Source organism: Hemicordylus capensis, chromosome 3 (genome assembly GCF_027244095.1).
Source record: "Hemicordylus capensis ecotype Gifberg chromosome 3, rHemCap1.1.pri, whole genome shotgun sequence".
Classification (NCBI taxonomy): domain Eukaryota; kingdom Metazoa; phylum Chordata; class Lepidosauria; order Squamata; family Cordylidae; genus Hemicordylus; species Hemicordylus capensis.
The window spans coordinates 311,222,888-311,241,897 of record NC_069659.1 but is presented as its reverse complement, the minus strand read 5'-3'; the positions used below and the strand labels follow the sequence as shown (position 1 = coordinate 311,241,897).

Genomic DNA, 19,010 nt, shown 5'->3' with positions numbered 1-19,010 from the left:
CCCTCATGGGCCCTGCTAATCTTTTCTGAATCGTTCCAGTTTTAGCATATGTGTTATTGAAGCGGCGCTTTGCTCCTTCTTGCTGTGGCATGGATATTTTTAAGGTCACAACCCACGGCTCTCCCCCACCCCACAACCTCCCTTACCGGGTCCGTTTCCTCTCAGCACCAGAACCATCCGCACGCCAATCCTAAACATGTTCATTCGGAAGTAAGTCCCACTGCATGTAATGGGACTACGCCTGTAGCTTTTGCAGCCTTACAGAACGTGAAGGAGCGGGAGAGGGGGGAAGAAAAAGGAAACGCGAGTGACAAACCGGGAAATACTGGATGTTTTGTAGATCATTAAATAGCAACGTTCTTTCTTTTTAAAAAATTATTGCTATACACCATAAAGAGGCTAGGGGAGCGGAGGCGCATGGAGAGACTCGCAGGAACAGCCGCCTCTGCTTAAATCACAGCGGCCACACGTCAGAGGGAGAGATTCACAACCCCCTCGTTTATAAATAACATGCCACTGAATGGCGTCTACTCTCTCCCTCCCTCTCCCTTAAAAAAAAAAAAAAAATACTACGCTGTGCTTCTCAACCAAGCCTGGGTGCCTCCCCGTCTGGATTTCCACAGCCTTGGAGGGCTTGAAGGACAGGCAGGTGCTCCAATCAGATAGCGACCCCCCAAGGCTCGGAACGGATCAGCGCCCAAAGGTAAGCGTGCTGGCTGCAGTGCTGAATGAAAGCCACGGCGGGCGGGGAAGGGCGGATTGGAATGCCGCGCCACTAAGCTAGGCTGCCAGCCGGAGCCTCTCCTGCTGCTGGGGCTAGAGATGGGGATGGTCCACGCACTGGCGCCGTCACGTGTTTTTCTCCTTGGAGTGAGACGGAGTGTCGGCGGCGGCGGCTGGAGGGGGCTGGACTCATAAACACAGCCGCTTGTTTTGGTTTGGGGCTTTCAGAAAGTCTGCGAAGCTGCAGCTACTGCAGCGGCGGCGGCGGCCGAGAAGGACGAGCCACAAGTCAGGCGGCCGCGTCGCTGTGCTCTTCCCTCTGCGCGCCTCGCCGCCTTGGTTCTGGGGTGCACGAGGAGGAGGTGGCGGTGCTGGAAGAGGCGGAAAGGGCTGCTCTGCTGCTTCTGCCCACCGAGACTTTCCCAACTGGAATGAAGAAGAGGAGGAGGAAGCAGCCGCCACCGCCGCCGCGAGGATGTCCCTTCTTCTGCTCTTCCTCCTCCACTTGGGCAGCAGCTTCTGCTCTTCACCGCTCTCGCCCCTGCAGCTGCCTGCTTACATTTTGTGTGGAGATGGCACTTTCTTCTCCTAACCAGACGGGACTGAATGGGGTCGCCACCAGCCTTCTCCTCCTGCCCAAGCTGAAGAAGCTGCAGTCTCGGCGCTGATTTGGGATATTTCTTCTGCTTACTGTTGTTGGCTTTCCGGCGTGAAGGATATTCTATTGACATTTGTTGGCGGGGCGAAAACAAGCTGGCTTGTGTGGTGGTGATTAGTCGTCGTCGTCTTATCATCATCATCAAAAGGGGTGCCTCTGAGTTCAACTGAGACTTTTTTTGTTGTTTTTGTTTTGGCAAAGCAAACCCTCTCTTCCCCCACCCCGACGAGCCTTCCTCTAGAGAGGATATGTAATCGGCATCTGAAATCGCTCCTTGCTGAGGGTAACTTGAGAAGGGGAGGGGGCTGTTTGTTTGGGAGAGGAGCGACGGGGGAACCCCATCCTGCTCCTGTCGCTGCAGGAATCCAACCCCTGTATGGATGAAATGATGCACTTCTCCCCTTTCCCGGCGGCTGCTCCTGGGACGAGGCTTTCCCGTGGCTTAATCTGGACTGGACTTTTGAAAGACACGTTTCTCCTGCGAAGGGTGATTTGGAAGTAAAAACAGCAACCCAAACTCTGCTTCTGGAGCCGAAAGGCGGCTCTGGTCGCTGAACAGCTGTTCTCTGCCTGCCACTCGCTGCCTTTCCCTCCTCCCATCCCATTTTGGAACGGGGATTTGGAGCTATTTTGCTGGTTTTGGTTGCTGCTGCATTGAATTGTATTTTGGGCTGCTGCATTCTTTCTTTCTCCCCCCTCCCTCCCCCGCCTCGCTCTGCTGTTTTGGAAGCTGCCAGTTGCAATCGGAGCTGCATTGCCACCTTGCTCAGCATGGCGAGCCCCACAGATAATAATAATGAGGGTTTCTTCTCAGATGTCAGGAAGGTGGGTTACTTGCGCAAACCCAAGAGCATGCATAAGCGATTCTTCGTGCTGAGGGCAGCCAGCGAGTCAGGACCCGCCCGGCTGGAGTACTATGAGAATGAAAAGAAATGGAGACACAAGTCGGGGGCTCCCAAGCGCTCAATCCCGCTGGAGAGCTGCTTCAACATCAACAAGCGAGCGGACTCCAAAAACAAGCATCTGGTGGCTCTCTACACCAAGGATGAGCACTTTGCCATTGCTGCTGACAGTGAGCCTGAGCAGGAGAGCTGGTACCAGGCGCTGCTACAACTGCACAACCGGGCCAAGAGCCATCACCACCAGCACCATCACCACCACCACCACCACCATAGTGATGTTACTGTTGGAGGTGGGAGTGTTGGGATAGGAGAGGCAGGGGAGGATAACTATGGTGACATGGCCCCTGGCCCGGCATTCAAGGAAGTTTGGCAGGTGATCCTGAAACCAAAGGGTCTGGGCCAGACTAAGAATCTGATTGGCATCTACCGCCTGTGCCTCACAAACAAGACCATCAGTTTTGTGAAGCTGAACTCGGATGCGGCGGCTGTGGTGCTGCAGCTCCTCAACATCCGGCGGTGCGGCCACTCGGAGAACTTTTTCTTCATTGAGGTGGGGCGCTCTGCGGTCACTGGGCCAGGTGAGTTCTGGATGCAGGTAGATGACTCGGTGGTCGCGCAGAACATGCACGAGACCATCCTGGAGGCTATGCGGGCCATGAGTGAGGAGTTCCGGCCTCGTAGCAAAAGCCAGTCTTCCTCCAATTGCTCCAATCCCATCTCTGTGCCTCTCCGCAGCAGGCATCATGTCAACAACCCCCCGCCCAGCCAGGTGGGGCTCAGCCGTAGGTCCAGGACTGAGAGTGTGACTGCTACCTCTCCTGCTGGCAGTGGGGTGGGAGTTGGAGGAGGGACAGGGGGCAAGCCCAGCTCTTTCCGCGTGAGAGCCTCTAGTGATGGGGAAGGAACCATGTCCAGGCCAGCTTCGGTCGATGGAAGCCCAGTGAGTCCAAGTGCCAACCGGACTCACTCGCACAGGCACCGTGGAAGCACGAGGCTCCACCCTCCACTCAACCACAGCCGCTCCATCCCCATGCCTTCTTCACGCTGCTCCCCATCTGCCACGAGCCCAGTCAGTCTGTCCTCCAGCAGTACCAGTGGCCACGGCTCCACCTCCGACTGCCTCTTCCCGCGCAGGTCCAGTGCTTCAGTCTCTGGCTCCCCCAGTGATGGGGGCTTCATCTCCTCTGATGAATATGGATCTAGCCCCTGTGACTTCCGCAGCTCTTTTCGCAGCGTTACCCCTGACTCCCTGGGACATACCCCACCGGCTCGGGGAGATGAGGAACTTAGCAACTACATATTCATGGGGGGTAAGGCTACTTCCTCTTCCTGCAGTGTCACGGCCCCTAATGGTCACTTCATTCCCCGTACCTGCCATCTTCAGCAGCAAACCCGTTACCCTGGTGCCCCATGCTGCTCCCGGATTGGTGGGGAGGATGTGGGTGATCCGGACAAAGGCTTCAGGAAACGAACTCATTCAGCTGGTACCTCCCCTACGATCTCCCACCAGAAGACACCCTCTCAGTCTTTGGTGGCCTCCATTGAGGAATATACTGAGATGCTCCCCTCGTATTCCTGTAGTGGCAGCAGGCTCTCCTCCTACCGACATTCTGCCTTTGTGCCAACCCATTCTTACCCCGAGGAGTGTCTAGAGATGCATCACGTGGAGGGCAACCACCATCGGACCAACTCCACCCCACACACCGATGATGGCTACATGCCCATGTTGCCAGGGGTGGCCCCTGTCCCTAGCGGTGGCAGTGCTCTCAAAGGTGGTGATTATATGCCCATGAGTCCCAAGAGTGTGTCTGCCCCACAGCAGATCATCAACCCTGGGAGAGGAGGTCGTCACGCGCAGGCCATGGTGGACTCCAATGGCTACATGATGATGTCTCCTAGTGGCAGCTGCTCTCCAGACAGTGGCCCCTCTGGCTACAGCAAGCTATGGATGAATGGAGCCAGCCACCATCCCAAGCTCTCTGTGGAGAGTAATGAGGGGAAGCTGCCGAGTGGTGGCAGTGATTATATCAACATGTCGCCAGCCAGCGGCTCTGCTACCAGCACCCCTCCAGACTGCTACTTCACCAGCTCAGGACCTCCAGGCCCAGAAGAGCCATCTGCACAGGTGTCCTCCCAGTCCCACCACAAGCCCATCTACTCCTATTTCTCCCTGCCACGTTCCTTCAAACCCATGCAACGCAGGGCAGGTGATGAGGGGAACACCCAGATGCGCATGTCCCTCAGCTCTGGCCGCTTGTTGTATGCTGCTGCGGAGGACTCTTCCTCCTCCACTAGTAGTGATAGCCTTGGTGGCCCCGGGGGACAGGAGGGTGGTGGGTGTGCCCTTCCTACTCAGACCCAACCCTTGAAGCCTGCTCCTCCTTGTACTGTGGACCCGGCTGTGCGGACCAAGAGCCGTCTGGCCAGACCTACTTGCCTGTCCTTGGATGGCCCGAGGGCCAGCACTTTGCCTCGTGCCCGGGAACAGCTCCCAGAGCCCAAAAGCCCTGGTGAGTATGTGAACATTGAATTCAAGCAGCCAGCCTTCCCATCACCTTTGCCCCATGGAGAGGCTGGCTCCAGTTCAGAGGAGTATATGAACATGGATTGGGGGGCTGCCTGCTCAGCCAACTTGGCATCTATGCAGCCAAGCCAGGGCCGGGCAGCCCCTCCTGGTGGCCGAGACTACATGAGCATGCAGCTGGGCGGTGGGGGGCAATATTTAGTCTGTGCCCACACCCCCTCGCCTTCCCCTCCGGCCCTTCTGCTGACTTATGCCGACATGAGAATGGGTCGTGGTCGGCCAGAGAAAAGTCCACCAGATGTGGGGGCCCCTTCCCCACATCCTCAGCCTCAGTCAGGCGAGCTGGCTGCGGTCTTGCCCCACTCCTGCTCCTCCTCCATGATGGGGGGCCTGGGAATAAGCAGCGCCTTCACGCACATCAGCCCCAGCTGCATCAGCCAGAGTGCCAAAGTGATCCGTGCCGACCCACAAGGAGGCCGGCGTCGTCACAGCTCTGAGACGTTTGCTTCTTCTACCACCACTAGCAGTGGCCTCGGTGCCTCAGCACTACCCCACGGACCGGGAGGAGGTCCTGAGGATGCAAAGCGCCACAGCTCGGCTTCCTTTGAAAACGTCTGGCTGAAGCCTGCGACTGGGGAGCCTGGGGCCTTATCTGGCCTTGGCATGGCGACCCGGTGGGAGCTGACAACCAGTGGGACCGGAAGTGGCGTGGAGAACGGGCTCAATTACATTGACCTGGACTTAGTGAAGGATTTTAATCACCACCAACATCACCATCGCCACCCTCACCCTCAGGAGAGTCCCTCCCTGCTAGGGGGCAAGCAGCTGACGCAGCAGCATCAGCCACCTAAATCTCCTAATCAGCCTTGTGGGAGTAGCCACTTGAGTGATGAATTAAGTGCATATGCCAGCATCAGCTTTCACAAGCGGGAGGACATCCAGTAGCTGGGCAGGAGCCAGAGACAAGGTGAGTATGCTGAAAGCTAACCATTTCTTCCCAGCCTTGCGGGGTGGGTAGGTGGGCCTGTGAGGAACGGGCTGGGAGAGGAGTTGGGGAAAGGGGAGACAAAATTGCTTTGGGCAATTGACTTCCATTGTTTCCCCTCTTGAGCCCTTAATGGGCGTACAGTTTGAGTATGGTTGCTTGTATCTTATTAGTTAGTATAGATTATGTATGGAACCTTTCTATTTTCTAGTTGTATTGCTGCATTGCATTTAGACCCCTTCCTATATTCACACCCTAGCCACTTTCTAGATTTTCAGCTTATTGGTGGGTTGATCCAGAATGTGTCTGTTTTCTTAAATGGGGGTGGGAGGGTGAGCAAATCCCATCAATTCCAGTCAAACAGGTTCGTGGTTAGGGTTGTAATGTGTTTATGGATGTAATATAACATTATGGATGTAATATAAACATGTTTTTCTATAACAGAAAAGCAAATATAAATTTGTTCTCTTTGTAAGAGAACAAAATAACATAGGAAGGAAGAATTCATCATTTGTCAGCAGAAATGAAATCTCAAGCTATAATTGTTTTAAGCCTGTTCAGTGTATCTATTTTTATATATCATAGCCAAACACATTTTGCTATTTAATGTTTCTTTTAATATCATTTAGTCTGAAAGTTAGTTGTACAAAGGGGAAAATCATTGCAAAATTCTACAGCTGTGTAAAGTCTTGATTAGAGAACATTAAATGGATTTCTTTGTTTTATTGATGTTGCAACTTAACTGTTCCTTTAGAAACAATATGGCATATAATGCAGCACCTCTGAAGCATATTCTTTTTTTTTTTTTAATGGGAAGCTGGAAGCATGTCCAGGCTAGGTGTTGGTGAAGGTTGTGTTGTTGTTACTAGTTACAGGGTGGGTGTTTTCTCTGTGAAATCCCCTGATCTACTTTTGGCTGAGATTTTAAGAAGTGTCTTTGTGGATGTTCTACTGCCCTATTTGTTTAACCTTCAGAAAACTGCAGCTAAAAAGAAGGTGTGTGTGTGTGTGTGTGTGCACGCACACATGCACAAGCATGTGTACTGCATATGAAAAAGAGGTGTGTCCTTCCATTTAAGGCATGGGAATAGAAACTGAGAACCTCTGCAGTCTAATCCTGAATGATCAAGTGACAAGTTTTTGTGTGGCCATGGGCAAGTTTTCCTGTGTGTAGTAATATAAAAGGGTTGCTATGGGGATTATAAGAGATCAACATGTAGTGCACATGAAACAAGTTGCACACTACCTTAGCAGTATGTACGTGGGTTTTCTTGATGTGATGTGTTGCATTGCATTGTGCAAAAGAAGGTTGACAAATTATAACTTCTTCAATTGTAAATTAGGCAACATTTCTGTACGCTGGTTGTATCACGGTGATCTGTGGGGTAGGTAGCAAAGAGAATGTGTTAGGCTTGTTTATGGTCTGATGAGTCAGCACAAGAAATATAAAACAATAATGGAACACTTTCCCACCACCATAGTTTTTCCAAAGTGTGTACATTACTGGTGTGAATATGATTTCAGTTTTTACAAAGTGTTTCTTCCACCAATTATGCTTGTCAAAATGTTGATGTTCTGCACAGCTATGACTCTGCTCCAAGCTTTGTTTTATCACATTGCTCATGATCTGGGCTGACCTCTTCCCACTGCCTCCTATCTTTGATCCATGGTAATCACTAATGAGAAGTAGAAAATGTTTATACTGGCACAGATGGAGGCAAATTCAGCAGTAGTTTTTTTGATCTTAAAATGTCATAACAAACACTACTTCTGTTCGGTGACGTGTTTTAATTACTTGCTTGCTGGGTACAAGTACTGACAATACTGAGAGGTGGGAGTGGTAAAGCCTCTTATAAAACATAAAGATGACTTTCCTGTAGCCTGAACCTGTAGCAGAGAGCATGAAAACTGTAAATATCCTTACTACAACCTAAAATGGTTTTTGCTGTCAAAACAGAGTACCTTATTATTGCCATTTTCAACTACGTTGTTAACTGCAATTTGTTGGTGAACTAAGTTAGTTAACTGTGAAACACAGTTAACACAGTTAGTTAACTGTGAAATGTTAAGGTACTTTTATTGCATCTTCTGTTTATGAGTGCCAGGCCATTTGATGATGATGATAAAGGTGGGAAGTGCAAATATTAGAGAATGGGTGGCTGTGGTTCTGTTTTAGGTGGCTACTTTATTGAAAATAATGTTTCTCATGAATGCAGTCCTAATGTCTTGGGCATAACAATGAAATGTTATGTGCAGCTGCATTCTTTTGCTGTTCATTCAAATCTTTATGGCACCATTCTCTAGTTTCCAGTTTGTTGAGAACAAGACTGCTTCTCCCACTGTTTCTGCTCAAAATAATCTCAATCAGAGATTGTTTGTCCAGCTATTAGAGTGCTTAGAATGTGGTGTTGTTGTTGGTGTTATAGCAGTATGTATAGGCAGTAAATGACTTTACAATCTTCTATTTCCCTCCTTCCTCTCTTTCCCCCCTCCCATGATTTCACCATCAGCTCTAGAGAGCAGTTATAGAATTACATAATTCAGTTTGTGCAAAGCCAATGATTGTAAAAACAGAATGCATCGCTGCGAACAGTCTGGAGATATGCATGTGGCTGTAGTCCCTGTGCTGTTCTGAAGCTCTTGTTGCTACACACACACACACACACACACACACACACACACACACACACACACACACCCCAAGCAATAAGTTCTTCCTTTCTGCTTCTAAAGAGATCATGGTAGGAATATCACACAAGGCCAATAAAATAATATGGCAAAAGTTTGTTTTGCAGATTTTTCTTTTCTAGGAGGCATATCTATTATGTCTGAATATCCAGCTAGCTGAACTGTAATTTTTGGGGACACATCTTTATGTTTTGTGTAGAAAGGGAGTTAGTGTTTAACAAACTCCTCTGTTCCTATAGGTCACAGGCTGAAGGGAAGCAAGCTGCCTGCCTCCTTTGAGCCTAACCTCATCTGACTGAGAGTCAGTACTTGCATGCTTGTCTTGATAATGTTTGGAGGCTGTATGAGAGCAGTGTTCATATAGAACCTTGGACCCCTGCTATTTTTCTTTTTTGATAGTTGGGATTCTTCTCAAAAGCCTAATACTCTTATGCATATCTTAGGGGGTCTCTCTGGTATGCAGGAATCCTTCTTCCTTGGTGCCCAGCATACTTGCATGCACTACAACCTCTCTACTCACGAGGAGGGACTGATAATAAGCCAATAGTGGAGATGAGTCTTGGTTCTTGTCTCCCCAGTCTTAAAGAATACCATTCTATGAAAGCAGCCTTCAGTCTGTGGCAAAAGAGAAGAAATCAGTGGCTCTTCAAATTAGTAAGCAAAGTTTCAGACTGCTGAGCCTCCATAGCCTTAAAGAAATGTGCAAGACATCTTTAAGTGAGGGGTATTTTTTTGTTTCCTAATCCTCTTATTTTGTTCTTTTGCTGCTTTATCAGAGGGTTATTTTCCATTGTGTATGTGTGTGCATGTGCATACATGTATGATGAATGTTGCAATCCTGGACATACTTAGAAGTAAGTCCCATGGGGCTTACTTCTGAATAAACATGCATAGGATTGGGCTGTGTATCCAAAGGATGCTGGCAATAAATGTTTGTATGTTCTGTTTGGGGCATGAACCTTTGTGAGTGTGTTGCAATCTGTAGAGATTGGCTCTTGGTATGCTTAGATCTGGCAGCTTTTATTTTAATTCATAGCAAGATTATCATGCTTTTCTTATTCAGGCACAGGCAAAAAGCAGTGTTTGAATGAATTGTTAAAACGAATAGGCTTGAGTGGAATTCTCTTACCAATATAGTGTCATTGGCACAAGCAATACAGGCTGTTATTGAGCCAGATTGACTATGTAGAAGCTTTGGACTACATTATTCTAACCTTATTTAGGTACAACTGAGAAGATGTCCATTCTCAAGGCTGCATTCCTACAAATATAGGGTTTATTCAGGAGGCTGAATTCTTGCTGACACACAAGAATACATAACCTTGTTCCGAATACATAACCCTGTTCCTTTCCCCTTGCAGAAGAAATTGACAGTCACCCAGGAAAGAGAATGAGTGAAGCCTACTTCTATAATGTTCATATGAGTAAACTGTTCTGGAGTCTGGGTATGATTAAAGAGGAGGATAAATGCAGAGTCTGCAGTCCTCTTCTTTCCTCACTTTACTTAGTGTGGACTTTGTGGGGATTCTAGGGGGTTAAAGTGAATTTGTTAAACTTTTGTGAATGTGGTCGAAGAGATTTTTAAGTACTCAGCCATCAAATAGTGGTTATTTTTGCTTAATCTGGAAAGAACACATGGTGTATTCATCCATTTTCGCTGATTTGAATAATGTTATTTTCAGAATCGTGACACTGACTTGTGTTTTAGTAGATCACTTGTTGAGGCAAGGCAATGGAATCTGCTTCTTGACAAATCAAAATGGAAGGTATCATAAAATATTAGAAAATTAATAAAATAAGTTCCATCCAGACTTTTGGAATCCTTTTGGTAGACTTTTTTCATTCAAAATTTGCCTGCTGAGCCAAATAGGTAAAGTTCTGCCGTTGAGTCGGTGTTGACTCCTGGCAACCACAGAGCCATGTACTTTTCTTTGGTAGAATACAGGAGGGGTTTACCATTGCCATCTCCCATGCAGTATGAGATGATGCCTTTCAGCATCTTCCTATATCGCTGCTGCCTGATATAGGTGTTTCCCATAGTCTGGGAAACATACCAGCAGGGATTCGAACCAGCAAGCTCTTGCTCCCTAGGCAAGTTACTTCCCCGCTGCGACGTTAGGTGGCTGCTGAGCCAAATACCGACCTTGAAATAAATCCCTTCATGTCCACACTAACTCCTGGGATCCTGGTGAATCATGAATGTGCTATTGAGGTTTCAGCTTCTTGCTTGAGAATCAGTGCTGTACGGCTGTTACTTTTGCTGGATGACCAGTAGTCTTATTTATTGTCATATTTATGAGTCATATATGCCTCATATATGCTGCATATTAAATTCTTCCCTCTCCTAACCCCTCGACATACTTTCCATTTGGCAAGTACATTACTCCAGGGTTTCTTAACCTTGGGCCCCCAGATGTTGTTGGACTAAAACTCCCAGAATCCTCAGCTGCAATGGCTTTTGCTTGGGGATTATGGGAGTTGTAGTCCAACAACATCTGGGGGCCTAAGGTTAAGAAAGTCTGCATTACGCCATTGTACTCAACTCTCATTCTAAAGACACTGTTGAATTCTGGAAAGCCACAGTATTGGAGAGATGTGAAAATGTAACACGAGAAGACCACTGTATATGTAAGTCCGTCTGTGAAAAAACCAGTGCGTGGCACAGTGCCAAAAGGGCTTTGGAGTGTATGGGTCTCTGAAAACAGCATCTTTTCCCCTACACCTTTTGGTTGCACAGAAAGAGACACAAGCCTTTAAAACAATGGCTTTAATTGTCATTTTTGAAGTATGCAGGCGGGAAGTATGCTTGATTTAAAATATACATCATACCAGTGAAGCTAGCAAGAGTCGCTTTTGAACTTTGGTGCTGGAGACGACTTTTGAGGATAGCATGGACAGCCAGGAAAACAAACAAATGGATCATAGAACAAATCAATCCAGAATTTTTACTCAAGGCACAAATGACCAGGCTCAAACTATCATACTTTGGACACATTATGCGAAGACCTAGCTCCCTTGAGAAGTCCATAATGCTGGGAAAAGTTGAAGGAAAGAGAAGAAGAGGACGACCAGCAGCAAGGTGGATGGACTTGATTACAACAACGAGGGCACCACTGAGAGACCTTAAAGGCCAAGTTGAAGACAGATAATCCTGGAGAGAATCTATCTATGTGGTTGCTAAGAGTCGATACCGACTTGACAGCATTTAATCAGTCAATCAATCATATGCCTCTACACCTATACTTCACAATGTACACCATTAAAATAATAAAGACTGGCGAGCTACTGTATTCCTTTATATATCTTTTGCTGTTTACTCTTATTATTTGTATGAACCCGGCCCAGTTGGAAGGTTGTGATATGGGACACGTATTGAGGGGTTCACATGGCATGCCAAGTGTATCGCTGCCCAAACTGTGCTGTGTTATCATTGCATCAGCATAAGCTGGGCATGCTGGTAGGTTTGCTCTTTTGACATGAATTCTCAGAACAGAACTTGCTTCCAAACCTGGACAATCACATTTTGGGTTTTATGTAGTTCTGCCCACTTTCAGCAGCAAATTAGGCTCAGATTGCATGGCACAGAACTATTGCTAGGATTTGTGCTTGTATGAGTTGGCACAGGGCAGCAATTGCTGACGAGCTTCCTAGTTGCTCACCTTTTGTTTTGCATGGGCGTGTATTTGCACATGTAGACGTATATACTTGTCCCTATATATGTCTGCTTGCGTATTTAAGGAACTTCCTGCATAAAATTTCAAGTGTGCTGTTTGTAATATGCCTGTAATGCTGCTTCAAAACCTTTCTATAAATCAAGTTAACTAACTCCTAATTTAAATCTTCTGTGCATTTAAGGTGGAGGATTTTTAAATATGGCACTCCGATTTACATGTAATTAAGACATTGACATACAGCCAAGAACAAAAGCTACATAAGATTTGTAGCTCTGGGGCACCCTTAACTTGAACATCAATAAGATCTGCAAGTTTTTTATGTGTTGTAGTAGCATGAAAGTCCAAATGGTGTGCTTTCTGTTATGTGCACTTGATTTGTTAAGAAAAAAAGCGATTGCTTGCCATACTTAGCCTGTGTTTCATTCATTACAAAATCTTTTAAAAAAAGAAAAAGAAGACATACAATTGATTCCCTGCATCACTAGCAGCCCAGTCCTGCTAAGAAGATCAGCACACTCAAGCAGGGATATTTACTTTAGGGCAAATATGTTTATCCAGTGTTGGCATCAGGATCGTGGGGGCTCTTGGCCAGATGCCCTAGTGGGCCCCTTAGCAGTGGGGAGGGGATAAGTAGCCATGCTGCTGACTGTTGTCTTCTGTTATAATGCAGTGTTTTGACACAAATCACCTCTGTGTTGTGGATAAAATGGTGGGAACATTGCAGAAAGAGCCACTCTAAGGTAAGAGGGTTTGGAAAGGGAACTTGGTGATAGCAGTGGTGGAAGCTTGGAGTTCTCTGCAGCAACTGCAGTGGTGGGCTCTATCTGTATTTACTGTAATACAGTACCCCTGCTGTTGCATCACTGGCCACAGTAATGGAGGGGGGCAGGTGAAGAGCCTTCAGGCTGCTGCCACCATCTCCGCCAAGGTAAGCTTCCTCATGGGTGCCTTCCACGAGGCGAGGTGTGGTGGTTGCCTCAGGCAGCAGAACACTGGGGCACCAATGAGGAGGCAAGATGCTCTCCTTCCCCACTTCAAAAATAAGGGGGAAAGGAGAGATGAGCACAAGAAGCGGGTGGCATTTGCTGCCTGGACCCCGGCACACACAGGATTTGAGCCACCTCTTGAGATTCCCTAAAACATTGGAGGGGAGGGCTTAATTTAGTGGTTGTGTCATCGGCTCCAGAGTGCTCTTTGGAAGCCTCATGGGCAGCCACCATCTTTCTTTGCCTTTAATGCAATGCCCCTGCCATTGTGTCCAGTGACATAATGACCGAGGCATTGCATTATTGGTATATTTTTAAAAAAAGGTGGCTGCCAGAACAGCTGCCTTGGAGCACTCTGAGCTGCGTCTGCCACCACTACAATAAACCTCCTCTCAAAACACTGTAAGGACTTTTCTTAATGGTGTGGTGGCAGCAGTGTGGAACACTCTTGAACTGCAATCTTGGCCCCTCACCAAGATTGCTCTTGTGAGGTTGCACACAGTTCCCCCTTCGGGTGAAGATGGAGGCAAAATAGGTGAGCAATCTTGCCCTCTCTTTGTCCAGCCCCTACTAAAAATACTTCACCATCCTAGCTGAGCAGCAAGTTCCTTCCCTCTCGCTTCCCTTCCCTCTCGCTTCCCTCTCGCGTCAAACATATATGAACAAGCCCTTTTTGTCACTCTTGGCACCAGTTGCCAGCCTCAGGGAACTCTTGGCAGGATAAGAGGTGGCTAGGGCAGCCCAAGGCCGTTGTGGTTTAGGGTGATGGGAGTTGTAGTCCAGCAATGTCTGGTGATCCAAAAGGATGATAATCCTTGCTCTGTTGTATGTGTTAAATTGAAAGAAAAACTTAAATGTGATCTTCCAGCATTTTAAGATGTGGAGGAGTTCTGCTTCTGACCGGAATACTTTTCATCACCTTTAGTTGATCTTCCATCTACATCCTCTCCTGGAAAATGAAGATCTTTCCACCATCATCCATGCCTTGATACTTTCCAGACTAAATTACTGCTGTGTGCTTTATGTGGCTGCCTTTGAAAAGTTTTCAGAAACCACAGCTGGTCCAAAATTGACAGCCATGTTCCTGGTTAACATTGTATCTCTGCTTAGTTAACTTCACTGGCTTCTATTAAGTTTCTGCAGGCAAATCAGACTTTTGGTATTGACTTCTAAAGCCTATGCAGTCTGGAAGCAGGCTCCTTCTTCCTGAAGGAGTACCTGTTCACATATGACCTTTTCCGTGGGCTGAGATGGTCACTGGAAGCCCAGCTTTTGGTGAGGTAGATGGTGACCAGGAACAGAGCTTTTTTGGTAGTGGTGCCTAGATTTTTGAATACGTTCACCAGATAAGTCTGCCTCTTCTTCCTCCTCCCCCTTTTTGATGGCAAATGTAAACAATTTATTTTAAGCATGTCTCTGAAGGAACAGGGGAATCAATGGGCTTTAAGCATTAACCAGGGAGGGTCAAAGAGGCGACTGGAAAGTTTGTTTAAATAAAATAATCTTGATGAGAAATACCTTATGAAACAATTGCCAGTTCTGTCACTTTTTTGTAGTGCATTTTATGGAACCTGTTGAAATGTGGCAGTTCACAAATGTGACTTTGTTCTCAGTTTGCCAGAATGCTGAAAGTGCAATCTTTGCCTCTCGGCTATATGCTACTTTATATGTACACCTTTTGCTTAACTTGATATTGTTTCAGTCACATCAAGATACAATATGGGTTATAAATACTCTTGTGACATTCCAAAGTAGCAAAGAAGACAATGCACAAATTCTGTTGGGGAAACATGAGTAAACATCATTAATGATTCATGTATCAATATGACAAATTTTAACCAACACAGTGTAAATAGTTAAAAGGGATTTAAATAAGTATGCCAGTTCTAAGAAAAACCAACTCAAAGATAGCTTGAAGCATATCTTTATGATCACACTTGACATATCTGGGTCACATTTAACCTTGTATAATTGAAAGGTTTGCTGATTTCTTCATAAAATTTCTCAGTGCAGTGGGATTGATAGTGGGGGGAAATGTGTAATTTTTAAGTGTCTCACAAATTAGATTGTACTTAAGCTCAGATTATTTTAGTGTCTTAGTTCTGAACAACTCTCACTGATGCATTGCAAAGCTTTCTTCTTTTTCATTCAGATTTTTCTGACAGAAATAATATATGCCAAGTGCTGTCAGTGTTTGGAGCTTAGCTGTAAATATTCAGCCTTATTTCAAGTTGAAACGGAGAGTTCAGCTATGCATAAAATGCTGAAAGGAGGCAGTTTTAGGTCTATTGAAAACTAGACCTTTTAGGGTGCCCCCCCACCACATTCTACACTTTCAGTGACTTGACTAAGTGGATGGTTCTTAGACATTTAGCAGATTATTTTATTCTTGGGCCTGTGCTCATACAAAGTGAAATCAGACATGCATGTACGTGTGCGTACCACCAGAAGCACCTCTTTCTTCCTCCCCCAGCTAAAACAGTTGTGGGACCCTCAGTCCTTGTTGAGAACACAGAGAGGGAGAGAGACACTTTTTCTTCTCTCACAGTTTTCCTCCTGAAAATTGCCCTGATGTGGCTATTAATTGCAAATAGCCTCATCAGGGGCAAATGGCCGCTTTACAGAAATGATTTTTTCAGTGGGAAAGCGGTATGAGGGAAATAGCTAACTTTCCCCATTCCCTGCAGTCCCAATTGGAATCAGAGCTTCCGTGGCTGTATTTAGTGGGGGAAGGTACTTCCAATGGTAAGTATGTGTTTTAAAAACATGTTTTAGGTACACATCTAGAATGATCAATCTCTGTGATCATCTGTAAAATGGTGATCTCTGTGAGTATCTTGGCAACAGTAAGTTGCTGTTGGAGAAATAGTGGGACCCCTTTTACAGCTCCTCGCATCTTCTTTCCTTTTTGTATTAAAGTGACCTCTGCCCCACTTTATATGTGAACAAGGAAAGGGGCTGCCCTTATTCTGTCAGGAACCAACCACAAGGTAGTTGCAGTTGCAGCACCTTGGATAGCTCCCAGTGAGCCACTTGCTCTGACAATGGCAAATGGTGGAGTGAGGTCTTAAGTACCGCCAAGATTGCGGGAGAACAGATTGATGTCTAGGGGCAGTCCCCTGGCCTGAAGTCTAGTACTTCTGCTGTGCTCCATCAAGATCCTCCTTGCTCATTGCCAGTGCTGTTGTGCAGGCTTGGGAGATTGTGTGGTATGTGGAAGAGGCCAATTCACTGGGGGCTTGGAGCCATTGAGTACTGGTTCTGGGGTTTCTGGCTCTGGGGTCTCCCAGCCGGCAGGCTCGGACTCTACCCTTGTATCAGTTCTTGTGACTGGAATTGGGCCCAGGGCTGGCTTCCAGCCTAACTCTCCTCTCCTCAGGGTTGGACTCTGCACTACTGATTAGGATAGAGTCATGACATTTCAGCAGAAATTCATGACCTGGTAATCTCTTGCTTTCTCTTCTTCAGTCTTCTGTCAGTCCCAAACCCCATTGCCGCCACTGCCAAAATCATTTATTGCTTCTCATTGTAGTGACCATGTCACACCTCTTCCTTAAAGTTTATTTATTAATTTAGTAATTTTGTGTGCCACTCCCTCACAGAAAAATTCCCAGGGCTGGTTAACTATATGAAATACCAATAAAATAATATTGTCATTTATTTTTTGGTAATCTGAAGACACTGACAAGACATACAAAGATAAAATCCCCAAACCCTCAAGAGATAAAAACTGAAACAGTCAGACCACCAAATCATAAGCTTGTATGAACCAGGATTGTTTTCAAAAAACATCTAAAACAAAGGAGGGGGCCAACCACACCTCCCTAAATAGGACGATCCAGGGTGAAGGGGCTACCACAGAGAAGACCCTACCTGGGTGGCTATCAAATGAACCTCTTTTGGAGGCAGCACACACTAGAGGCCATTCACTGAATTTCTTCATTGGCTTTCTGTCAGTTTCTGGATCCAGCACAAGCTCCTTGTCTTTGCCTTCAAAGCCCTGCATAGCTTTGCCCTGCCTTATCTGCCAGGGTCATATCCTGTCAAATTCTTGGCCATAATCTTTGCTCCCCCAGCTCCACTCTCAACCATCTGAAGCTCTCCTGCATGCTTAAATAACCCCGTCTTTTCTCCCTTGCTGCCACTTATGCTTGCAGCTGCATCCTGGAACACCTGCATGATGCATATTCTCTTATTTCCTTCAGATCCTTCCTTAAAACCCACCTGTTCATGAAGGTCCTGGAATGCCATAAACTCCATTCCCTAATGTGCCTAAGCTTAAGTATAAGTCACTGAAACAACTGTGTATTCCTGCCTCTGTTTCCTTCCCTTTCCTCTGTTGTCTGCCACACACTGATATCTCGGTTTTAAACCCTTTGGATCAGGGACCTGTCCTCTCATTATGAAGTGCCATGTAAATGGATGGTGCTACATTAAGAATAAATATAAGCATGATGACATAACTGTTGTGCTGGATCAGTCCCATGACCACCTGGACCTGGATGTTATGCTTCCATCAGTGGCTTCCCAAATAGGACTTCATGAGGTTGAATGGCATTCTAGCACTACTTTCTGAATAGTTCCAAACATTGAATTTGAATTTTTGCTGCCCCATCACGATGGACAGCATCCAGATTAAGTTTGTAACAACTAAGTCCCATTGAAATTAATGGGACTTTGTAATGATGACTTTGTAAAGAATGTGGTGTTTTGATACAGAGATGCTGCTACTCAAACCAAAGGCTCTTCCATTTACTCTGGGAGGGAAATTGGCATGCATTCCTCATCTGTTGCCTCCCGAATCTCCCCCCACCTACTGCAATTTAGTGCAGTCCTAAAATAGGCTACAAACGGTGGTGGGGAGAAAACATTTGCTCCAGAGTCCAGAGAGCTAACCAGTGAGGTGGCGAAGCAGTGTTGCAAACAGGAACAAAATCAGGAAAGACTCCCCCTTTCCTATATCGGGGGAAGTGTCTTTCACCTGTACACCTGGATATCTGGATTGAAGCCAATATGTTTACAAATGAGTTTCTTATCAACATGCACATTGCCAGGTGGTTCACACAGAATCTGTTTTTTAATGAAATAAAAGTTGATGTGGATGAAAGGTAAATAATCAGTGTTTGCTCTAGAAGTTGACTATGAGCTAAAGTGCAGGCACAGCCCCACCACAATAAAATTTACATGTGTGTTTCCAGTATGAAAAGAACATGAAAGGATTGCACTTTTCTTGTGATGTTTCTGAGGGCTGTACTAAATTACCCCTTTCTGCCAAATATAAATTGCAAAGGAACACTTAAGTGGCACAGCAGGGAAATACTTGATTAACAAGCAGAAGGTTGCTGGTTCAAATCCCTGGTGGTACTATATCGGGCAGCAGAGATATAGGAAGATGCTGAAAGGCATCATCTCGTACTGCACGGGAGGAGGCAGTGGTAAACCCCTCCTGTATTCTACCAAAGAAAACCACATGGCTCTGTGGGCGCCAGGAGTCGAAATCGACTTGTCGGGACACTTTACCTTTTACCTTACACCCCAGGTATTTATTCATATGTTTATTTAGGGTACTGATAACCAAAATGACCTCCAGAGTGGCTTACAAAGGACTTCATAAAATGCAGTAAACAACTACAAATAAACAAGTGAAATACTACAAAAGTATAAAAACAGAGCACAGCATATTCAGTAAAAACATGAGATTAAAAAATACAGGTCAGAAAACCTAAAAGCCTTGGCCAAAATAAAATGGCCTGCATCTGATGCTGAAAAAGATATCAGGAAAACTTCTCTGGAGAGAGGATTCCAGTGCCAAAGCCTCACTACTAAAGATACCCTATCCCTGGCACCACTTGCCTCTTTTTCAAAGATGA

General features: G+C 46.3%; 1 protein-coding gene across 4 annotated transcripts in view; it reads left to right on the top strand.

The window, feature by feature from the left end:
* The first annotated feature begins 737 nt into the window (after nt 1-737).
* The window catches only part of IRS1 (insulin receptor substrate 1), a 106,566-nt gene continuing 88,293 nt past the window's right edge, over nt 738-19,010 (top strand). For all 4 annotated transcript variants that reach the window (XR_008319927.1, XR_008319929.1, XR_008319928.1 and 1 more), the window contains exon 1: nt 738-5,774. Coding sequence is in view for 1 of the 4 variants with exons in the window: in XM_053311344.1 (XP_053167319.1) it covers nt 2,153-5,752 (3,600 nt within the window). In the remaining 3 variants the exon portion in view is untranslated. The remainder of the gene's footprint in view (nt 5,775-19,010) is intronic.